General features: G+C 35.0%; 1 protein-coding gene across 1 annotated transcript; it reads right to left on the bottom strand.

The window, feature by feature from the left end:
* Positions 1–8,169: 8,169 nt before the first annotated feature.
* Positions 8,170–10,435, bottom strand: ADAM29 (ADAM metallopeptidase domain 29; the record flags this gene model as incomplete). The annotated part of the gene is made up of 1 exon (XM_079926055.1): positions 8,170–10,435. The coding sequence occupies one exon, from the start codon at positions 10,433–10,435 to the stop codon at positions 8,240–8,242; it is 2,196 nt and encodes a 731-aa protein (XP_079782181.1). The 3' UTR covers positions 8,170–8,239.
* Positions 10,436–20,290: the final 9,855 nt, after the last annotated feature.

Raw genomic sequence — 20,290 nt, 5'->3', positions numbered from 1 at the left:
TTTTTTTTTTTTGCAGTACGCGGGCCTCTCACTGTTGTGGCCTCTCCCATTGTGGAGCACAGGCTCCGGACGCGCAGGCTCAGTGGCCATGGCTCACGGGCCCAGCTGCTCCGTGGCATGTGGGATCTTCCCGGACCAGGGCACGAACCCGTGTCCTCTGCATTGGCAGGTGGACTCTCAACTGCTGTGCCACCAGGGAAGCCCAGTCTTCTTAAATTTAATGAAACTTTTTTGTGGCCTAAAATGTGATCTGTCCTGGAGAATGTCCCATGTGCACTTGAAAAGAATGTGTATTCTGCTGCTTTTCAATGGAATGTTCTATATATATCAACTCTATCTGATCTAATGTGTCATTTAAGACAAGTGTTTTCTTATTTTCTGTCTGTAAGATCTTCCATTGATATAAGTGGGATGTTAAAATCCCTATGACTATGTTACTGACAACTTTTCCCTTTATGTCTGTTAATATTTTCTGTATGTATTTACGTGCTCCTATGTTGGGTGCATATATATGTACAATCATATCTTCTTGGATTGATCTCTTTATTTTTTAATGTCCTTTTTTGTCTCTTGGTACAGACTTTGTTTTAAAGTCTATTTTGTATATATAAGTGTTGCTACCCTGGCCTTTTTTTTTACTTACATTTTCATGGAATACCTTGTTCCATGCTTTCACTTTCAGTCTGTGTGTGTCCTTAGGTCTGAATTGAGTCTCTTGTAGGCAGCATATATATGGGTCTTGTTTTTTAATCCATTTAGCCAATTTGTCTTTTGATTGGACCATTTTGTCCCTTTATATTTAAAGTAATTATTAATAGTTATGTACTTATTGCCATTTTGTTAATTATTTTCGGGTTGCTTCTGTAGTTCTCTCTGTTCCTCTTTTCTTTTCTTCTCTTCTACCATGAGCTTATGACTTTCTTTCGTGTTATGTCTGTATTCCTTTCTGTTTATTTTTTGTGTATCTGTTACAGATTTTTGGTTTGTGGTTACCTTGAGATTCATATATAATAACCTATTTATATAACAGGCTATTTTAAGTTGTGGGTTGCTTAAGTTGTATCACATTCTAAAAGCACTATGTTTTTACTCAGCCTTTCATGTTTTATGTTGATGTTATAGATGATTTTACTACTTTTTCTGTTAAACCTTTTTACTAGCTTTATAAGTGGTTGATCTGTTATTTTACTGTGTGTTTGCTTTCACCAATGAGATTTTTCTTTTCATAATATTTATATTTCAAATTGTCTTTTTTTTCTGCTTAGAGAAGTCCCTTTAACATTTTTCATAAAGCCAGTTTTGTGGTACTGAACTCTCTTAGCTTTTGCTTGACTGTAAAACTTTTGATCTCCCCTTCAAATCTGAATTATAGCCTTGCTGCATAGTCTTTGTTTTAGGGTTTTTTCTTTTATTACATTAAATATATTATGCCACTCCTTTGTGGCCTACAGAGTCAGCTGATAGCCTGATGGGAGTTCCCTTGTATATAACTTGTTGCTATTCCTTTCTGCTTTTAATGTTCTTTCCTTTAATGTTTGCCATTTTAATTGCAATGTGTCTTGGTGTGGTCTTCTCTTGGTTGATCTTATTTGGGACTCAGTGCTTCCTGATCCTGCCTATCTATTTTCTTTCCCAGGTTAGGAGAGTTTTCAGTTATTATGTTTTCAAATATGTTCTAATTTAAACTAAATAAAACTCTAATTAAAGCTGTAGCCCAACACCATCTCAACTCAAGTTGTGAAGGATTGTGAATGCTCAGTTCCTCGCTTAACTTTCCATTGCCGTATTTGAGTTCACTGGTACTTAACACAACTCCTGACCTCTTGCAAAGGACTAAACTCTGTGATCTTGTCAAAGTTTGAATTGGGGGGGGGGGGTCAGTGTTTAAATTAGAAGGTGATGGGCTATAGTTTAGAACATTTTGGTTTGCCCTTGGATTCAACTTCAGCAGGGCCCAGGAATCCAAGCACCATGAGAAAGATCAAGATTTAATTACATTCTTTCTACTTACCGAAGTATTTCCTCTACTACTGCTTTCTTAGCAATCTTAGGAGTGGGATGTAGGCCTAAGTCATTTATTTTTATGATTGGAATCCTTGCAGACCCAAGTCTTTCCCACCAGCTTATACTGTTGGCAAAGTTTCAGCTGGTTTCTTTTTTATTTAAATTGAGATATAACTGATATATAATACATTAGTTTTAGGTGTATAACAATGATTTGATATATTTATATATTGTGAAATGTTATGTTTGATACTAATGTAAATGAAATGAATTTTCAATTTCATTTTTACCTGCTTGTTACTGGTAGTTAGATAATGAGCATGGAATACTGACCATGTAATCAGCAACCTTGCTCTATTAACTTAGTTATTCTGTTAATTTATATTTTCTAGGTATAGTATAATGCCACTTGTGAATAATAGCAGTTTTATTTCTTCCATCTTTATTCTTATACCATTTTATTTCTAATTTTATTCAGTCTAGCACATCTAGTAACATGTTCATAAGAAGTAGTGACAGGGTGCCATTTTTGTCTCTTCATCAATATCCTTAGAAAGTCTCATACAGCTCACCATTATGTATGATATTTCCTGTGGGGCATTTTATTTTCTAGATATACTTGATTGTATTAAGAAAATCCCCCTCTCTTCCATGTAGACCAAGCAATTTTATTAATAAATGTAGACTTTGGTGAAATAATTTTTGTGTTTATTGAGATATGATTTTCTCAGGTACTCTGTTAATGTGAATTATAGAGATTGCTCTTCTGATAATTTAGAAATACCTAAAATATAAACCATTTGATCATGAGGATGCATTATTGTCTACAAAACATGCCGAAATTTATTTTCTTTACAAACATTTTAAGAATATTGTTGACCTGAAACAAATATACTGCCAGTTTTTTCTCTAGCTAAATTGGGTTTATTTGGGATCAGCAAAGAATTGCAGCTCAGAGTCTGCAACCATGGCAAGCCATGTGCAAGCTCCCACACACAGGGAAGGAGAACTCTTTTGTAGATAGGAAAAGGAAGTTGGGTGGGCCATACTAAACAAAGAGTCCATGGTGTTTCATTAGCTAAGTTGCTGCCAAGAAAGAAGAAGGACCTTTCTTCTTCCTGTTGAGTTCTGCTATCATTCAGGGTGTGAGAACTCTTCCTTCTGGTCTCACAACTCTATTTAATTGAGGTTATTGTTTATTTATTTTTTACAATATCTACTTTCATAAAAGAAATAGATAGGAAAATTTGGGGGGTGTAATGCCCTTGTCAGGTTTGAGAATTAAGTTACCCCAAGTCTCGTAGAGTTTTGAGCTATTCCTTTTCTTAAATTCATGACATATAAAGTTAAATCAGTGCATCTTCAGTCTTCTTTTTTTTAACATAGGTATATGAGACTATACATTTTCCTTAAAACACTGCTTTAGTTGACTACTATGTAATATACATATATTGTAGTTATTTGTGTTTCAATTCAAATTATTTCTTAATTTCTGTTTTGATTTCTCCTTGACATATATATTATTTAGAAATATATATTTTATTTCCAGTTGTGATATTGTGATTTATAATAAGACATATATATTTGAGCTTTAACCTTGTTCCTGTCACAGAGCTACTAAAAGCCTTGGAATTTTTAAAGTGATGAGAGCAATAAAGTTGTCCTTTGTTCCATTAATGAGGTGACTTTTCGAAACCACCTAGGGAAGGATGCTGGTTGCCAGTGGAGCAAACCATGTGATTAGAGGGTAGGAATTTTCATCCTCCCTTGCCCCCTACCTCCGTGGAGGGAAGAGGGACTGGAAATTGAGTTCAGTCACCAATGGCTAATAATTTAATGAATCATGTCTAAGTAATGAAGCCTTCATAAAACACCAAAAGGGTGAAGTTTGAAGAGCTTCTGGGTTGGTGAACACGTAGAGATGCAGGGAGAGAGATACACATGAAGAGGGCATGGAAGCTCTGCACCTTTCCCACGTATCTTGCCCTGTGCATTTCTTCCATCTGGCTGTTCCTGAGTCATATCCTTTTATAATAAGCTGGTAATTTAGTAAGTAAAATGTTTATCCGAGTTCTGTGGGCTGTTCTGACAAATTAACTGAACCTAAGTAGGGGGTCATTGGAACCTCTAACCTATAGCTTGTTGGTCAGAAGCACAGGTGACAACCTGGACTTGTGATTGGTATCTGAAAGAGGGGAGAGCAGTCATGTTGGGCTGAGCCCTTAACCTCTGGGATCTGACACTGTCTGCAGGTAGTATTAGAATTGAGTTGAATTGTAGAACACCCAGCTGGTGTAGGAGAATTTCTTGGAGGTGTAAGGAACCCCCCAAACACACATTGAAATTGGGTGCAGAATCTTAGTTGGTGTCAGATGTGGGATCAGAGTCAGAACTGTACCAGGCAATTGGAGTTTTTCTAGTTATATTTAATGCTATTGACTTCCAGCTTAATTATATAAGGCCTAGAGAAAATATACTCTTTTTAATTAAAACCGTGTGAAATTTGTTGGGGCTTTCTCTTTGGCTCATCATAAGGTAGACTTTGGTAGTAGTCCATACGCAGATGAACCAAGTGAATTTATCCACTTTTGGGTTTATCCCTTCTCTTTGTATACCTATTATATCAAGTTTGTTAATTATGTATTGAAAGTCTCCTGATCCTGCAGGATTTATTTTCTACTCTTTCTGTTACTACTGAGAGAAGTGGGCTAAAAGTATCCCTACTGGTAATTGTAGATTTGTCTATTTCTATATTTTCTCCTCTGTATTTGAAGTTCTATTAGTGGATGCATACACATTTAAGATTGTCATATCTTCTAGTGATTTGCCTTTTATCATTACAAAATATTCCTTATTTATAGTAATGCTTTGTGCCTTAAAGTCTTCGTCATCAGATATTAAAAAGATTACACTAACTTAATTTGGTTAATATGTGCATGAAAATTCTTTTAAGTTTTTACACTCTCCACGTCTTTATTTTTAAATTGTTTCTAATAAACAATGGCATAATGCTAGACTTTATACTTTATTCACTTGAAATATGTCAGCCTTCTACTTAATGTAATCCATTTTACATAGATCTTATATCTACCAGGTTTTTTTTATTTTCACATCTGCGTTATGCTTGTTTCTCCTCAATTGCCTATACTTGTAGAAACAAATATCATTTATTATGCCTTTTGTTCCTTCAGTACATTTCTTATATGTATGTAGTCTTATTATTTTAATGATTACCCTAGATTTGCAACATGCATCTGCAACATCATATAGTATAATCCACATCATTAATTTACCTCTTCCCAATATTGCTAGAAGTTTAGACCTTTTATCTCTATTTACATACCTCCCAGCTTTTGTGACAAATATATATTTGCATTTTGTTCTGCATATATTTACAGTCCATAAGATACTACTAGTATCCTTGTACAGTTAATTTTAATTAGTTTACCCACATATTTACTGCTTCTTGTGTACTTCACACCCACCTGCACATTCATGTTTCTTTCTGGTATCATGTTTCTCCTGACTGAAAAAGAAATGATATTTCTTTGAGTGCTGGCCTGCTGGCAATGATTTGTTTGCCAAAGGAAAGTTTTGTTCTCCATTATTGAATGTTATCTTCACAAAATAAAGAATTCTAGTTTGGCAACTACAATTTATTGAGTAAATGTGTTATTTCAGTGTCTTCTGCATTCAATTACTGAAGTCAACCATCTATTTTTATTGTCATTTCTTTTAAGATATGGATATTTTATCTCTGGCTGCTCTTAAGATTTCTGTGTCTCTGGTTTTCAACAGTTTTAATATGATATGGTTAGGTGTGTATTTCCATGTGCTTATTCTGCTTGAAATTCATTGATTTTCTTAAAGCAGTGGCATAATATGTTTCCATACTTAGGGGAAATTCTCAGCCATTATGTTTTTTATTACTTCTATTGAATTCTCTTCTTCCTCAAATGATACTCTATTTGAATGATTTCAGATTTATTGATGTGTTTCACATATCACTTCTCTATTTTAATGCTTTTTTCTATGTCAGTCGTTGACTTTTTTAAAATTAACTTTTCTTATAGTTAACTAATTTAGCTAATTATACAATGCAGTCAATAATTCAAACTGTTTACTGATTTTCTGAATTTAATAAGTTCGCATAGATGCCAATTTTCTGGTGAAATGAATCTACCTTCTTTCACATGGTCTATTCATTTTTCTTCCAGTTTCTCTAAAATACTAGCCATAGGGAATTTTTGTTCATTATCATCTTTTCCACTCTTTGGATCTTTTAGCTGGCTTCTATCTTTTCTTTCACTATCTTTGTTGTTGTTTTCCCTTTATTATTGGCCATAATTTCTTCCTTTTGATATATGTGATAATGCTTTATTGTATGCTAGATGTTCTATATAAGGAACCATAGGAGTTACCTTCAACTTGAGAAGTTTCTATCTTTCCTCTGTTTGGAAGTTAGGCTGAGTGACTGATGACTTTAATTCAATAAGGAATTGAGTTTGGTCAGAGATAGTGTAGTTTTAGTGAGACACATATACTTTACTGGACTTTATACTGGGAGCCCATAAGCCTCTATTTCTCAGCGCTGAAAGCAATGGGTGACTATGTTCTGATACTCAAATCTTCAAAACCAAGTTCTCTAGCTTATATTCCAAGCTCCTTGAAAATCAGCCAGATGTTTTAAAGAGAAGGCATTATATGTCCTTGAGGCAAACTCCTTTCCACTAGGTCTTTGCTTCCTAACTACAATAGATTGCAGATATCTTTGTCTTTAAAGACTTTAACCTATTTCCCAGCAAATGGATCTAAACTTAGCAAAAGTGGTGTGGGAAAAACTCATTTTGAATTTGATGCCCTTAAGTGCCTAATTTATCAATCTAGTCTATTCTGTACACTAAGAGTTTTTCAGGTTTCTCTTTCTTCAACAGAGGAATTCTAACTGGGTAGGCCAAGCTTGATCATTAATTTATATTCAAAACCATCATGTTACAGGGGACAAAGATTTTTGTTCCAGGGGAAAAAGTACTGATAATTTAAATTGTTTTCCCTTCCTTGTAATTTTTAAGTCTTCTAATCTTCGTTTTCTCCACAGTTCTATGATACTTTTAAAATAAAATTTTAAGAAATGTTCTTGGCATTGTATAGCTGTCATTTTCAGAAAAATTGCTTGTCTGCATAGACCTAACTAAAATTGAAAGTATCTTTTTTACCCTATTTTATAACCAAAGAAACCCAGAAATTTAGAGACAACTATTATTATCATTCTGTACTTTTTAAAATTTTGTTGGAAACTTGCAGTAAATGTAAGTAATTTTCCCAAGATGGTTAAGGGCAGTGGTAAAGAAAAACTCAATCAAACAAAGAAAAAAAATTGATATTTCGTCACTCCCAATGAATGGTACTTAATGAATAAGTACTTCATTATACCAAGATGAGTACTGTAACAGAATTCAGTCAGAAAAAAAAAAAATCAGTGATTTTAGGGGGATGGAATTAAATATAAGGCATTGGGTAACCAGCTACTAAAGAACACAGCAAGTTAAGGGAGGCATTGTGCTAGTAACTGGTTAATAACCATAAAATACTAATTGCAAGAAGGTGATTTCATTCATGGAGCTGAAGAGCAAAGGGAAGAAGTAGGGTTACTTGAATCTGGAGAACTGTAAGGCTGGCCCCATGAATCTCAAAAATGAGACTCAAAACTCTCACAGCAGGTACTGCTAAGCTGGTGCAGAGGATCTGAGACATTGGTAGAGAGATCAAAGACCTGGGGCTCAGACCCAGACAGCTATGCTGGTATCTTTTAGACTGACAATGAGGTTGGTCTGGATTGAATTTTTTTTTAAAAGGATATTGAAACTAAGTATAACTGCCAGTGTAAAATTTGTTATTAAGATTGACATACAGGAAGCAGATCTCCCAGATTCCCAAATCCCCTTGCATTCACCCTACTGCAGATCTCTGTAGAAAGAGGGCTGATACAGCAGCAGTGTGGTTCCTATAATGCAGAGCACAAAATGGGAAGGGGCTTTGACACTGAAAAGCAGTAACTTAAAAACTGGTACACCACCCAGGTACCATGCCTTTTTCTAGAAAATATAAAGAAATACATTTCAGGAAAAATAAAATTTCTAATTGTTTAAAATAAAGAAGAATAAGTAGAAACATTATAGGAGTTACCTTTTTTAATGCATATCTATTCAGATACATTTTTGGGTACTAATTGTTTTTATTTCCTATGTCGAGTCTGAGTCTTTTGCTTGGGTTTTTCTTCCTTTTTTTCCTTACGTTTTTTCCTCATACAGAGCAATAGAAGACAGCATAATAGAATTAACAACAAAATAAGACATGTTAGGGCCAGGTAAATCTTCTTTATCCTCTCTCTCTTAGGGGGTGGGCCACTGTCAACACTACCTCCATTGCCTTGTTTTAGGCAGTTGGGAGGGTCCCACTTATAGTTGCAATGGCAGTGATGTTTATTGTTGCAGATCCCCCTCATGTTACAGAACTTAGGTGAACAATTACTATCCAAGTGAGAGAGATGGACACACTTCCTTCCGATGCAGACATGTTCTGGGCCACACTCTGTGCCGTCTTTCACATCACCAATATCAGGTATGGTCATCCCTATGTGGTAGTCTGTACCCCAGCAGGTGGCATTGTTGAAGCGAGTCCCATGCACAGTAGAATGCTCTGTCAGAAGGGGAATTTCTGCCACGTTATCGCACTGAATTCTCCCACATAAGCTGTCCAACATACTGCATTTTAGATATGTAGGGCCTTTGACTCCACAGTTACCAAAACGGTCACCTTGAGTGTTTACTTGTTTGTAGCAACTGTCGTTTGCATTTTTTGCCTTTTGGCCGAAAATCTGCCTACACTGTGCGTTGCGGTCATTACATCTCTTTTCATAGCAGTAGGCGTTGTCATTACAGGGAATTCCATCCTCTACGTATACATCGTCTGGGCACATATGGGATGATCCATTGCACCACTCTGGAAGATCACATTCATTGACCTCCTTTCTACATATTTCTCCTGATGGTAAGAACTTGCAGTCCTTGCAACAAAGCCCAAAAGCACAAGTAGACCCAAAACTCAGACTGCAGTTTGTCAGACAACAGGCGTCTTTTAAACAATCCTGAAAAGATCCACAGTCACACTCTTCTCCTTCTTCAACAACACCATTTCCACAGCGCTTCCTTGAAAACATGTCCTTTGTGTATACAGTGTACTGCAAACATTTTGCCTGCTGTACAGAATATCCCCAAAAATAAGAATAACTACAATTGCTAAATTGGGCTATTGGTGGGTTGTCATGACGCATTATACATTTATAATAACCTGCAGAACACACACACAATACATTATCATGAGACATACCCAAATTATGACCTATATGATGAGCTACTGCAATTCCAAGAATGGCCAAGGTTTTGTTTGCAAAAGTAACAACTGCACAACTAAAGTGTGACCTACACATTCCTGCAACATAGCCTAAACCAGTTAATCCTCTCAAGGTCTTATTTATAAAAAGATGTACAGTATCATGTGCCATGCGGGCATCAATGGTATTAGCCTTCCAATTGCAAAAATCTCCCAGAGACCTCCTTGTAGCATCCACTTCAACTTGGTTTCTTTTAGTCCAGATCTCCATACCAAACAATAACACCTTCATACCCATTACCTGATAAATGGAATCCACTATATTTACAATAAGAAATAGATCCTCCTGCAACTTTGAGACATTCCTTTTATAATGATTATATAGAGTATTGTCCACCACCAGTGCAATTTCAACAAAGAATGAATGGATCCACCAGCCATCATAATGACTTTGTTTCAGAATAGAATTATCAGTCTCTTGAAACTCAAATTGGTGTACAGTTTCCTCTTGCATAAAATCAGATTTCATGTTTGGGAATTGGGTCTCCTCACTGTCCATTTTATATACCAGGTGTTCAAATTTTGTAGAGAAAATCATGGGCTTAATTTCATAAACAACATCGTTTATCTGTAATAATCCTCGAAAGCCACCAGAACAGGTACTGAGGGCAACAAGGGATTCTGGGTCCCCCTCCACATAACCATGGTAGTAGCAGTCATTCTGGACAAAAGGCTGGTCCTTCAGGAGAGCGCCCTGGTCTGAGTAGGTGAACACTGGGAGGTGTCTGGACAGCAAATGCTTCTTGATATTCATGTGGAAAACGTGTCTCTGGCCCCCAAAATGCAGGCTGTAAGAGAGCCGGCCTGGAGGCTTCATGCTTCTGCCAGTGTGTGTTACCTTCAAGGGAATCACCACTTCTGGAGGACTGTGATATTGGGGGTGTTCAGCCCGGATGTGTCCTGAAAAAGACAGAAACACCCCAAGCCAGTGTAGCAAGAGTATGATCCTCATGTACAACAGGGCTTTAATCACAGTCATTATGAAGCTACCATTATTGGTCCAGAGAAGAAGGCAGGCAGGGTTGGGAGTCACAGATGGTCTGGCTCCTTATTCTGAGCTGCTTAGTGTACAGAGCTTATCATTAAGTATCTGTCTTCTGGCAGAGTTGAACCATTAGAGCATAAGCCCTACAAGTAAAACAGAATATAACATATGGATGGGGGTGATTAGAAAAGGGCCTAATAGGGAGAAAGAGAAAGTCATACAACAAAAGTGATTAGTGAAGATCAAGGGTTGACTCTAGAAACTGCACAGAATTTGCTTTTAAATATTGATAAGGCAGAGGGGCATTGGGGGAGTATGGAAGAGTGAAAACTGGCCATAGATTTATAGTTATTGAACTTGGATGGTGGGCAATTAAGGATTCATTATACTATTCTCTAAATATATGTATATGTTAAATATTTCCACAATAAATAGTTAAAAAAAATCTTAAGGGTAAGGTGACCATATGTCTTGGATTGCTGGGATTTTCCTAATTTACTCACGTTATATAGTATAAGTAATAATACCTGTTTTTTTCAACCTCAAGTCCTAAATTACTCAATTACCTAACATACATATTAAAAGCAACAACAACAATAACACTCTCCTGTTATTTTAAAATCTCTTTTATAGTACTTATTACCTCCCTAGAACAAAATGTTTAGTTTTATCTTTCTTACATTACTCTCCTCACTAGACTTGTCATATTAGAAGTACTCAAGAGCATTATCTATGTCTTTCACAAATGTTAGTATCCCCAAAGTGCCTAGCTTAATTCTTTATATAGTAAAGAATGGTCAACTTGACTTTTATTGTGCCTTGGAGTGTTACTCAAAAGGTATTTACACTTGATTACATTTTAATGTACAATATTATTCAACACCTGTGGCCAATTTTGTTTTTGGAACAAAGTGTTATAGACTCAGTTTTCCCTGCTTATTTTCTCTATTTACAACTAAATACTCTGGATATAATTAAGTGGAAGACAAAAAAATACCTCTGAAAGCTAAAAAGCAAAAGACAGACTGGCTAGAGACCTCTAGACTTGAGGAATGGCAACAAGGTGAGTTCCCTGGGTTTTCTTTTAATTGCTCTCAGATATCCCAAATTGGGTGCTGGAGAGGTCTTTAACACCGAATCACCAGCAGGCGTAGACAAAAACAAACAAACAAAAAGCCTCAAGAATAGTTTTCTTTCTCTGTTCACATGACAGAGAATGGAAAAGCTCAACAGAGAACCAGTAAGGTGCTCCAGCATCTGCTCTTGAGCCAAGACACATGTGGATTGATTCACCCAGAGCAGCAACCTCAAAGACTTGTAGGCCAACCCAAAACACACTCCACAATCAGTGCACTGGTGGGCTGTTCAGTCCTCCTACATTGGCAATATAAAATCCCTGGCAGGCCAGCCTAACACTGATTCAATATCTAGGTAACTAACTACCTGATCTGCCTTCAGAGGCAGCAACAAAATCCCAACAATTTGACCCATCCTCAGCTCAACACTAGGGCAGGGAATGGAACCCTATATTGAACATAGCAGTATCATTCATAAAGCCTGATATAGCCCACCCCTTCACCAAATGACATAGGAGACACAGCCTATTGGCTTCTGTTTCTCACATCTCCAGATATGAATATGGACCAGTGACACCAGTTAAATCCAGAACGTTAGAGTAGATCAAGCAGAAGAAAGGACCACTCAACTCAAAGATGGGTCACTGATAATTATTCAGTTAAAGTAGAAAAAAAGAATAAAGAAAGCAAGCAGCTTATAGGACACCGACAAGAAGACCAGTATACATATGATGGAAGTCATATAAAGAGAGAGAAAAAGAGAGAAAGGACCAGATAGCTTATTTTAAAAAAAAATAATGGCTGAAAATTTCCCAAATCTGAAAAAAGAAATGGGCATCCACATGCACAAAGCCCAAAATGTCTCAAATGAGATGAATCCAAAGAAACCCAGATGAAGACTCATTAAAACTGTGAAAAGTCAGAGACAAGAAATTCTGAAAGTGGCAAGAGAAAACAACATGTCACATACAAAAGAACCACCATAAAACTGTGAGTAGATTTTTCAGCAGAAATCTTGCAAGTCTGGAGGAAGTGGGATGATGTAGTTAAAATGCTGAAAGAAAAAACTGTCAACTAAGAATGCTATACCTGGCAAAACAGTCTTTCAAAAAATAAAGAAGACATAAGGACATCACTAAACAAACAAAAGCTGAAGGAGTTTATCACTGTAAACTGTAATAAACTGTAAGGCACTGTAAGTGCTAATGAGATTTTTTAAAGTTGAAAGGATGCTAAACAGCAACATGATAGTGTAAGAAAGTATGAAATATACGTACATATATATTATATAAACATATAAATGTAAACTCATCTATAGATAAAACCAGAATACATTATAACTTTAATTGTGATGGGTAAATTACTTTTAATTTTAGTATCAAAGTCAATGATGAAAGTATTAAAAATAACTAAAACTGAAAAACATGTTAAAGAATACACAGTAAAAATTGAAATATAAGTTGTGACAACAACAACATAAAGTGTGAGCTAAAGAGAAGTTAAGTGTAGAGTTTTTGTATGCAATTGAACTTAAGTTGTTATCAGCTTAACATAGACTACGTTAACTATGATATTTTATGTAAGCCCCAAGGTAACCACAAAAAATATACTTATAGAAGTTACACAAAAGAAAAAGAGAAAGGAATTAATGCATATAAAATACAAAAAAATTCAAAACACAATGGAAGGCAACAAGAGAGGAAAAAAGACATATAAAAGAACAAAAAAGATTGATAGAAAACAAAGGACAAAATGATAATATTAAATCATTCCTTACCAATAATAACTTTAAACATAAATGGATTAAACTCTCCAATTAAAAGACATAGAGTGGCTGAATGGATGTAAAAAAATAAGACTCAATTATATGTTGTCTAGAAAAAATCCTCACTTTAGATGTAAGGAAACACATAGGCTATAAGTGAAGATTGGAAAAAGATATTCCCTATAAATGGTAACCAAAAGAGCAGAAATGACTAGACATATCAGACGGAATAAACTTTAGGTCAAAAACTGTCAAAAGAGATAAAGAATAACATTATATAATGATAAATGGATTAATCCACCAAGAAAGTATAAGAAATATATATACGCACCTAACATCAGAGCAATATAAATATATAAAGCAAACATTGACAGAACTGAAGGGAGAAATAGACAACAATTCCATAAAAGTAGACTTCAATACCCCACTTTCAACAAAGGATAGAACATCTAGACTGAATATCAACAAGGAAATAAAGGATTTTATAGCACTATAGACCAAATCAATCTAAAAGACATATACATAATATCCCACCCAACAGCAGCAGAATACAGTTTCTCAAGATTCCATGGATGTCTCTTCAAAATAGATCACATAGCTACAAAACAAATCTTAATAAACTTAAAGATATAGAAATCATACCAGGTATCTTTTGTGATTACAATTAAATGAAACTAGAAATCAAAGGCAAAGGGAAAAATGGAAAATTTACAAATAGGTTGAGATTTAAAATCATACTGTTAACAACATTGAATCAAAGAAGAAATCAAAAGAGAAACTAAAAAATGCCTTGAGACAAAAATGAAAATGCACATACTGTAACTTATGGGATGCAGCAAAAGCAGTACTAGAAGGGAAGTTTATCATGATAGATGCCTACCTCATGAAACAAGAAAAGATCTCAAACAGCTTCACATTCCACCTAAAAGAACTGGAGAAGAGCACACTAAGCCTAGAACTAGTAGAAAGAGAGAGATAACAAAGATCAGAGTGGAAATAAATAGAAACTAAAAATACAGTACAGATAGCTTATTTTTTGAATAAAAAATAAATAAAATAAAAATATGTGATACACAGACACGCACATCCATTTTCTTGATCCATTCAGCCATCAATGGACACTTAGACTATTCCATGCCTTGGCTATTGTAAATAATGCTGTAGTGAATATGAGAGTGAAGATATCTTTTTGGTATAGTGATTTTGTTTTCTTTGAATAAATACCCAATAGAATTACTGGATTATGTAGTTCTATTTTTAATTTTTTGAGGAAACTTCAGGTTGTTTTCCATAGTGGCTATACCAATTTACATTCCTACTAAAGTATACAAGTGTCCCCTTTTCTCCACATCTTTGCCAATACTTGTTATTGCTTGTGTTTTTGATAATAGCCATTCTGACAGGTGTGAGGTTTTGTGGTTTTGATTTGTGTCTCCCTAATGATTACCGATGTTGAGGACCTTTTCATGTATGTGTTGGCCATTTGTATGTCTTCTTTGGAATAAATGTCTATTCACTTCCCACGCTCATTTTTAAATTGGGTTTTTTTTTTAATTGAGGTGTATGAGTTTTATATATATATTGTATATTAACCACTTATCAGATATATGATTTGCAAATATATTCTCCCATTTGGTAGGGTGCCTTTTCATTTTGTTGGTTTCCTTTGATGTACAGAAACTTTTTGGTTTGATGCAGTCCCACTAATTTATGTTTGCTTTTATTGTCTTTCCTTTTGGTGTCAAATCCAAAAAGTTATTGCCGAGATTGATGTCTAGGAGCTTACCCCCTGTGATTTCTTTTAGGAGTTTGATGGTTCAGGTCTTACATTCAAGTCTTTAATCCAATTTGAGTTGATTTTGTTTATGGTAAAAGATTGTGGTCCAGCTTCATTCTTTTGCATGTGGCTGTCCAGTTTTTCTAACACTATTTATTAAAGAGACTGTTCTTTCCCCATTGTGTTTTTTTTTTTTTTTTCTTGCGGTATGCGGGCCTCTCACTGCCGTGGCCTCTCCCGTTGCGGAGCACAGGCTCCGGATGTGCAGGCCCAGCGGCCATGGCTCACGGGCCCAGCCGCTCCGCGGCATGCGGGATCCCCCCAGACCGGGACATGAACCCGCATCCCCTACATCAGCAGGCGGACTCCCAACCACTGTGCCACCAGGGAAGCCCCCATTGTGTTCTTGAAAACTATGACTATGACTTTGTAATATAGTTTAAATCAGGAGGTTTGATGCCTCCAGCTCTTTTGTTTTTCTCAAGATTGCTTTGGTTATTGTGGGTCTTTTGTGGTTCCATAAAAATTATAGGATTTGTACTATTTTTGTGAAAAATGCCATTGGAATTTTTATTGGAATTGCATCAACTCTCTAGATCATTTTACCTGGTGTGGACATTTTAACAATTTAATTCTTCCAATCCATAAGCATAAAATACCTTCCTATTTCTTTTTTGTCTTTTTCAGTTTCTTTCATCAATGTCTTTATAGTTTTCAGTGTACAGGTCTTTCATCTCCTTTGTTAAATTTATTCCTAGGTATTTTATTCTTTTTGATGTAATTGGAAATGAGATTTTCTTAATTTCTCTATCACAAGTTAATTATTAGTGTATAGAAATGCAACAAATTTTTGTGTATTGATTTTGTATCCTGCAAATTTACTTATTAGTTCTAACAATTTTTGGTGGAGTCTTTAGGATTTTTTACATATATCATCTGCAAATATGATAGTTTTGTTAGTTTTATTTTTTCCTTTCTTATTTGGATGCCTTTTATTTCTTTTCTTGCTTAATTGCTCCGGCTAAGACTTCTGGTACTATGTTGAATGAAAGTGGCAAGACTGGACATCCTTGTCTTGTTCCTGATCTTAGAGAAAATGCTTTTAGTTTTCAGCTTTTTACCTTTGAGTGTGATAAGAGCTGTGAGCTTGTCATATATGGCCTTTATTGTGTTGAAGTGTGTTCTTTCTATACCTAATTTGTTGAGAGTTTTTATCATACATAGATGTTGAATTTTGTCAAATGATTCTTTCCATCTATTAAGTTGATCGTATGAGTTTTATTCTTCATTTTGTTAATGTGGTGTAAAACACTAATTAATTTGTGTATATTGAATCATCCTTGCATCCCAGAAATAAATCCTACTTGATCGTGGTGTATGATCCATTTAGTGTATTGCCAAATTCAATTTGTAAATATTTTGTTGAGGATTTTTACATCTATCTTAATCAGGGATATTGGCCTATAGGTCTAATGTGTCATTTTAAGTCCAGTGCTTCTTTTTTGATTTTCTGTTTGGATAATCCACCCATTGATAAAAGTGCGGTATTGAAGTCCTCTACTATTTTTGTATTGCTGTCCTTTTCTCCCTTTAGGTCTGTTAATATTTGCTTTATAGATTTATATGCATGCATAAATATTTACAAATTTATATCCTCTTTCAATTGAAGCAAAGTTTCTGTAGGCTAAGTAGTCTTATTTATACCCATGACTAGGAGACAGTGTTACAAAGTAGGCATCAGTCTGAAGCATTATTGCTAGGTTCAAATACCAGGACTTATTCTTACTAGATATGTTGATTAAATTCTCATGGAGTTGGTTTCTTTTCTTGTAAAATGGAAATGAAATGTATATCTTCTGGGATGGTTTTGGTGGTTAAATGAGATAACCCAGGTTAAATATTAGGGACAATGCCTACCATATTAAATGTTTGATAAATAATAGTTTTATTATTTTTAAATAAAACCAACAAATGATTTCACAAGTTTCTAGTTAATTCTGTCTACAAACTATTCTTTCTTTTATACTGAACAGGAAATAACTTTCTAAACAAATGGATTTTCATTAAAGAGTCTGTTTGAAGCAGCGTTTCTGTGTGTGATTCTGTATCTTTAGAAACATCTGCACCTTAATACTTTGTTTCTTTTTCAGCAAGCAAGAAAAACAGAAAATACACACTATGAATTTCCAGCTTTTTCTAAGCCTTTAAGGTAATTTTTGTCATCAATTTTCCTCTAACATTTTATCTTCTGTTTTGTTCACTTCTCTGTTTTTCAGGAGCACAGGATTTTGCATAACAAACTGGAGAGTCACTTCCTTTTTCCTTTGAAATGGATACTTTTCCTGGCTCCTTTAATTTTGGCATAAGTACAAGAGGTATGAAAACTCTTTCAGATTTAATAATGTAAAACAAAATCTTTCTGAGAACATTTGAGTTGAACAGTTTTAAAAGGGAAGACTGCATAGTTTAAAGTCATTTCCCCTGTCTCATTGTGAGGTATTTTCCTTTCAGCTCATCTTTAACAAAAGATCCATTTAGTTAATTCTATATTTCTTAGCCTTGGAGGCATGAACATATGAAATGGGCAAGACAGCTATGATATTTTAATAGTATTTAAAAAAAATAAACGGCTTTTTAGAACAGTTTTAGATTTACAGAAAAACTGCAGATATAGTACAGAGTTCCCATATATGCTCATGCCCATTCTTTCCCCATAAGGAACATTTTACATTAAATGGTACACTTTTCACTGCTGAACCAATATTCACACGTTATTAAGGTCCATGTTTATTTCAGATTTCCTTAATTTTTACCTAATGTCTGTTTTTAGTTCTAAGACCCCATCTAGGACACCATGTTATGATAAGACATCATGTCTTCTTAGGTTCCTCTGGCTGTGGCATTGTTGTTTTTGATGACCTTGACAGTTTTGAGGAGTACTGGGCAGATGTTTTGCAGAATACCCCTCAATTGAGGCTTATCTGAGTTTTTAAATGATTAGATTGAGATTATAAGTTTTTGTAAGGAAGGCCACAGAGGTGAAGTTCCATTTCATCACATCATATCAAGTGTGCCTCCTGTCAACTTGATATCACTGTTGATGGTGGTCATCTAGCTTGTTCGTGTTTGTCCAACTTCTCCACTGTACAGTTACTCTTTTTTTCCCTTTTTTCATATTGTACTCTTTGGAAGGACGTCACTTTGCACAGCCCACATCTAAGGAATGGGGAATTATGCACTTCCTCTAAATTCCTAACACCCACTAGTTCTTTTATTGTTTTTTTACTGCCTTTTGCAGAATGTCATATAACTGAAATCATATATTAGGTAGATTTTTCAGATTTTCTTTCACTTAGTAGTATGTACTTAAGGTTCATCCATGTCTTTTTGTTGCTTCATTTCTTTTTATTACTGAATGCTATCCCTTGTGTTGATAAAACCAGTATGTTTATTCATTCACATATTGAAGGTCATTTTGGTTTCTTTCAGTTTTTGGTGATTGTGAATAAAGCTGCTATAAACATTCATGTTCTGGTTTTTGTACGAACATAAGTTTTCAAATTACTTGCATAAATACTGAGGAGTACGATTGTTGGATTTTATGGCAAAACTATGTTTAACTTTGCAAGAAACTTACAAACTGTCTTCCAAAGTGTTTGTACCATTGTGCTTCTACCAGTAATGAATGAGAGTTCCTCTTGCTCTGTGTCCTTACCAGCAATTTGTATTGTCTGCTTTTTGGGTTTTACTCATTCTAACAGGTATGTAGGGGTATTTCATTGTTTTAATTTGCAATTTCCTCATGACAAATGATGTTGAGAATCCCCTCCTCTGCTTATTTGCCATCTGTACATTTTCTCTGAGTGTTTGTTCAGATTTTTTTCCCATTTCTAAATTGGGTTGTTTGTATTATTATTGTTGAGTTTTTAGGGTGATTTGTATTTGGGTCAAATCCTCTATCATATATGTTTTGTTATAATTTCTCCCATCTGTGACTAACTTTTAAAATTCTCTTTACTGTGTTTTCCACAGAGCAGAATTTTTAACTGTAATAAAATCCAATATGTCATTTTTATTCTTTTATGAATCATGCTATTGGTGTTATATCTAAAAATTTGTTGTCAAAGCATCCAGACATTTATGTTTTCTTCTGGAAGTTTTATAGTTTCGTGTTTTATATGTATGTTTATGATCCATTTTGAGTTAATACTTACGGAAGTTGTAAGGTTTGTGTCTTTGGATGTTCAATATTCTCAACAACATTTGTCAAAAGATGATCTTTCTCCATTGATTTGACTTTATTACTGCAACAAAAATCAGTAGACTATATTTGTGTGGGTTTGTTTCTAGGCTCTCTGTTTTGTTTCATTAATGTGCACATTCTTTCACCAATACCATGTGCTTTTTTTTTTTTAACTATAGCTTTATAAAGTGAGCCAGATAGCATAGTCCTCCAACTTTGTTGTTCTTTAAAATTATGTGGGTTATTCTAAGTCTTTGGCCTTTTTTAAAAACTTTAGAATCTGTTTACAAATACCTACAAAATAACTTCTTGGGTTTTTGATTGTAATTGCGTTGAATGTATAGATCAATTTGGGAAGAATGGACATTTTAATAATATTTAGTTTTTTCAATCCATAAACATGAAATACTTCTCTTTTTACATAGATGTTCTTTGATCTTTTTAATCAGAGTCTTTTAGTTTTTCACACTTAGATCCTGCACATATTTTGTTATACTTAAACCTAAGTTTTTTTTTTCATCTTTTTGAGCTATTGGCAAATTTTTAAATCTCCAAATATTTGGAAATTTCCCAGCTAATTTTCTATTTTATTTATTTATTTATTTATTTATTTATTTATTTATTTTTTGCGGTGCGCGGGCCTCTCACTGCTGTGGCCTGTCCCGTTGCAGAGCACAGGCTCCTGACGCACAGGCTCAGCGGCCACGGCTCACGGGCCCAGCCGCTCCGTGGCATGTGGGATCTTCCCGGACCGGGGCACGAACTCGTGTCCTCTGCATCGGCAGGCGGACTCTCAACCACTGCGCCACCAGGGAAGCCCTCTATTTTATTTTTTATTTCTAGCTTAACTCTGTAGTGGTCTGAAAACATACTTTATATGAGAAGTTGATAGTCACAGAAATAGTAAAGACATAGAAAATATGAATGACCCTGTCAGACATCTTGATCTGACACTGATGGAACACTATGCCCTATCTGTGTAAAACAC

The sequence above is a fragment of the Stenella coeruleoalba genome (assembly GCF_951394435.1).
Source record: "Stenella coeruleoalba genome assembly, chromosome: 7".
Lineage (NCBI taxonomy): Eukaryota > Metazoa > Chordata > Mammalia > Artiodactyla > Delphinidae > Stenella > Stenella coeruleoalba.
Note: the sequence above shows the minus strand (reverse complement) of the source record. Positions and strands in the feature narration are given on the sequence as shown.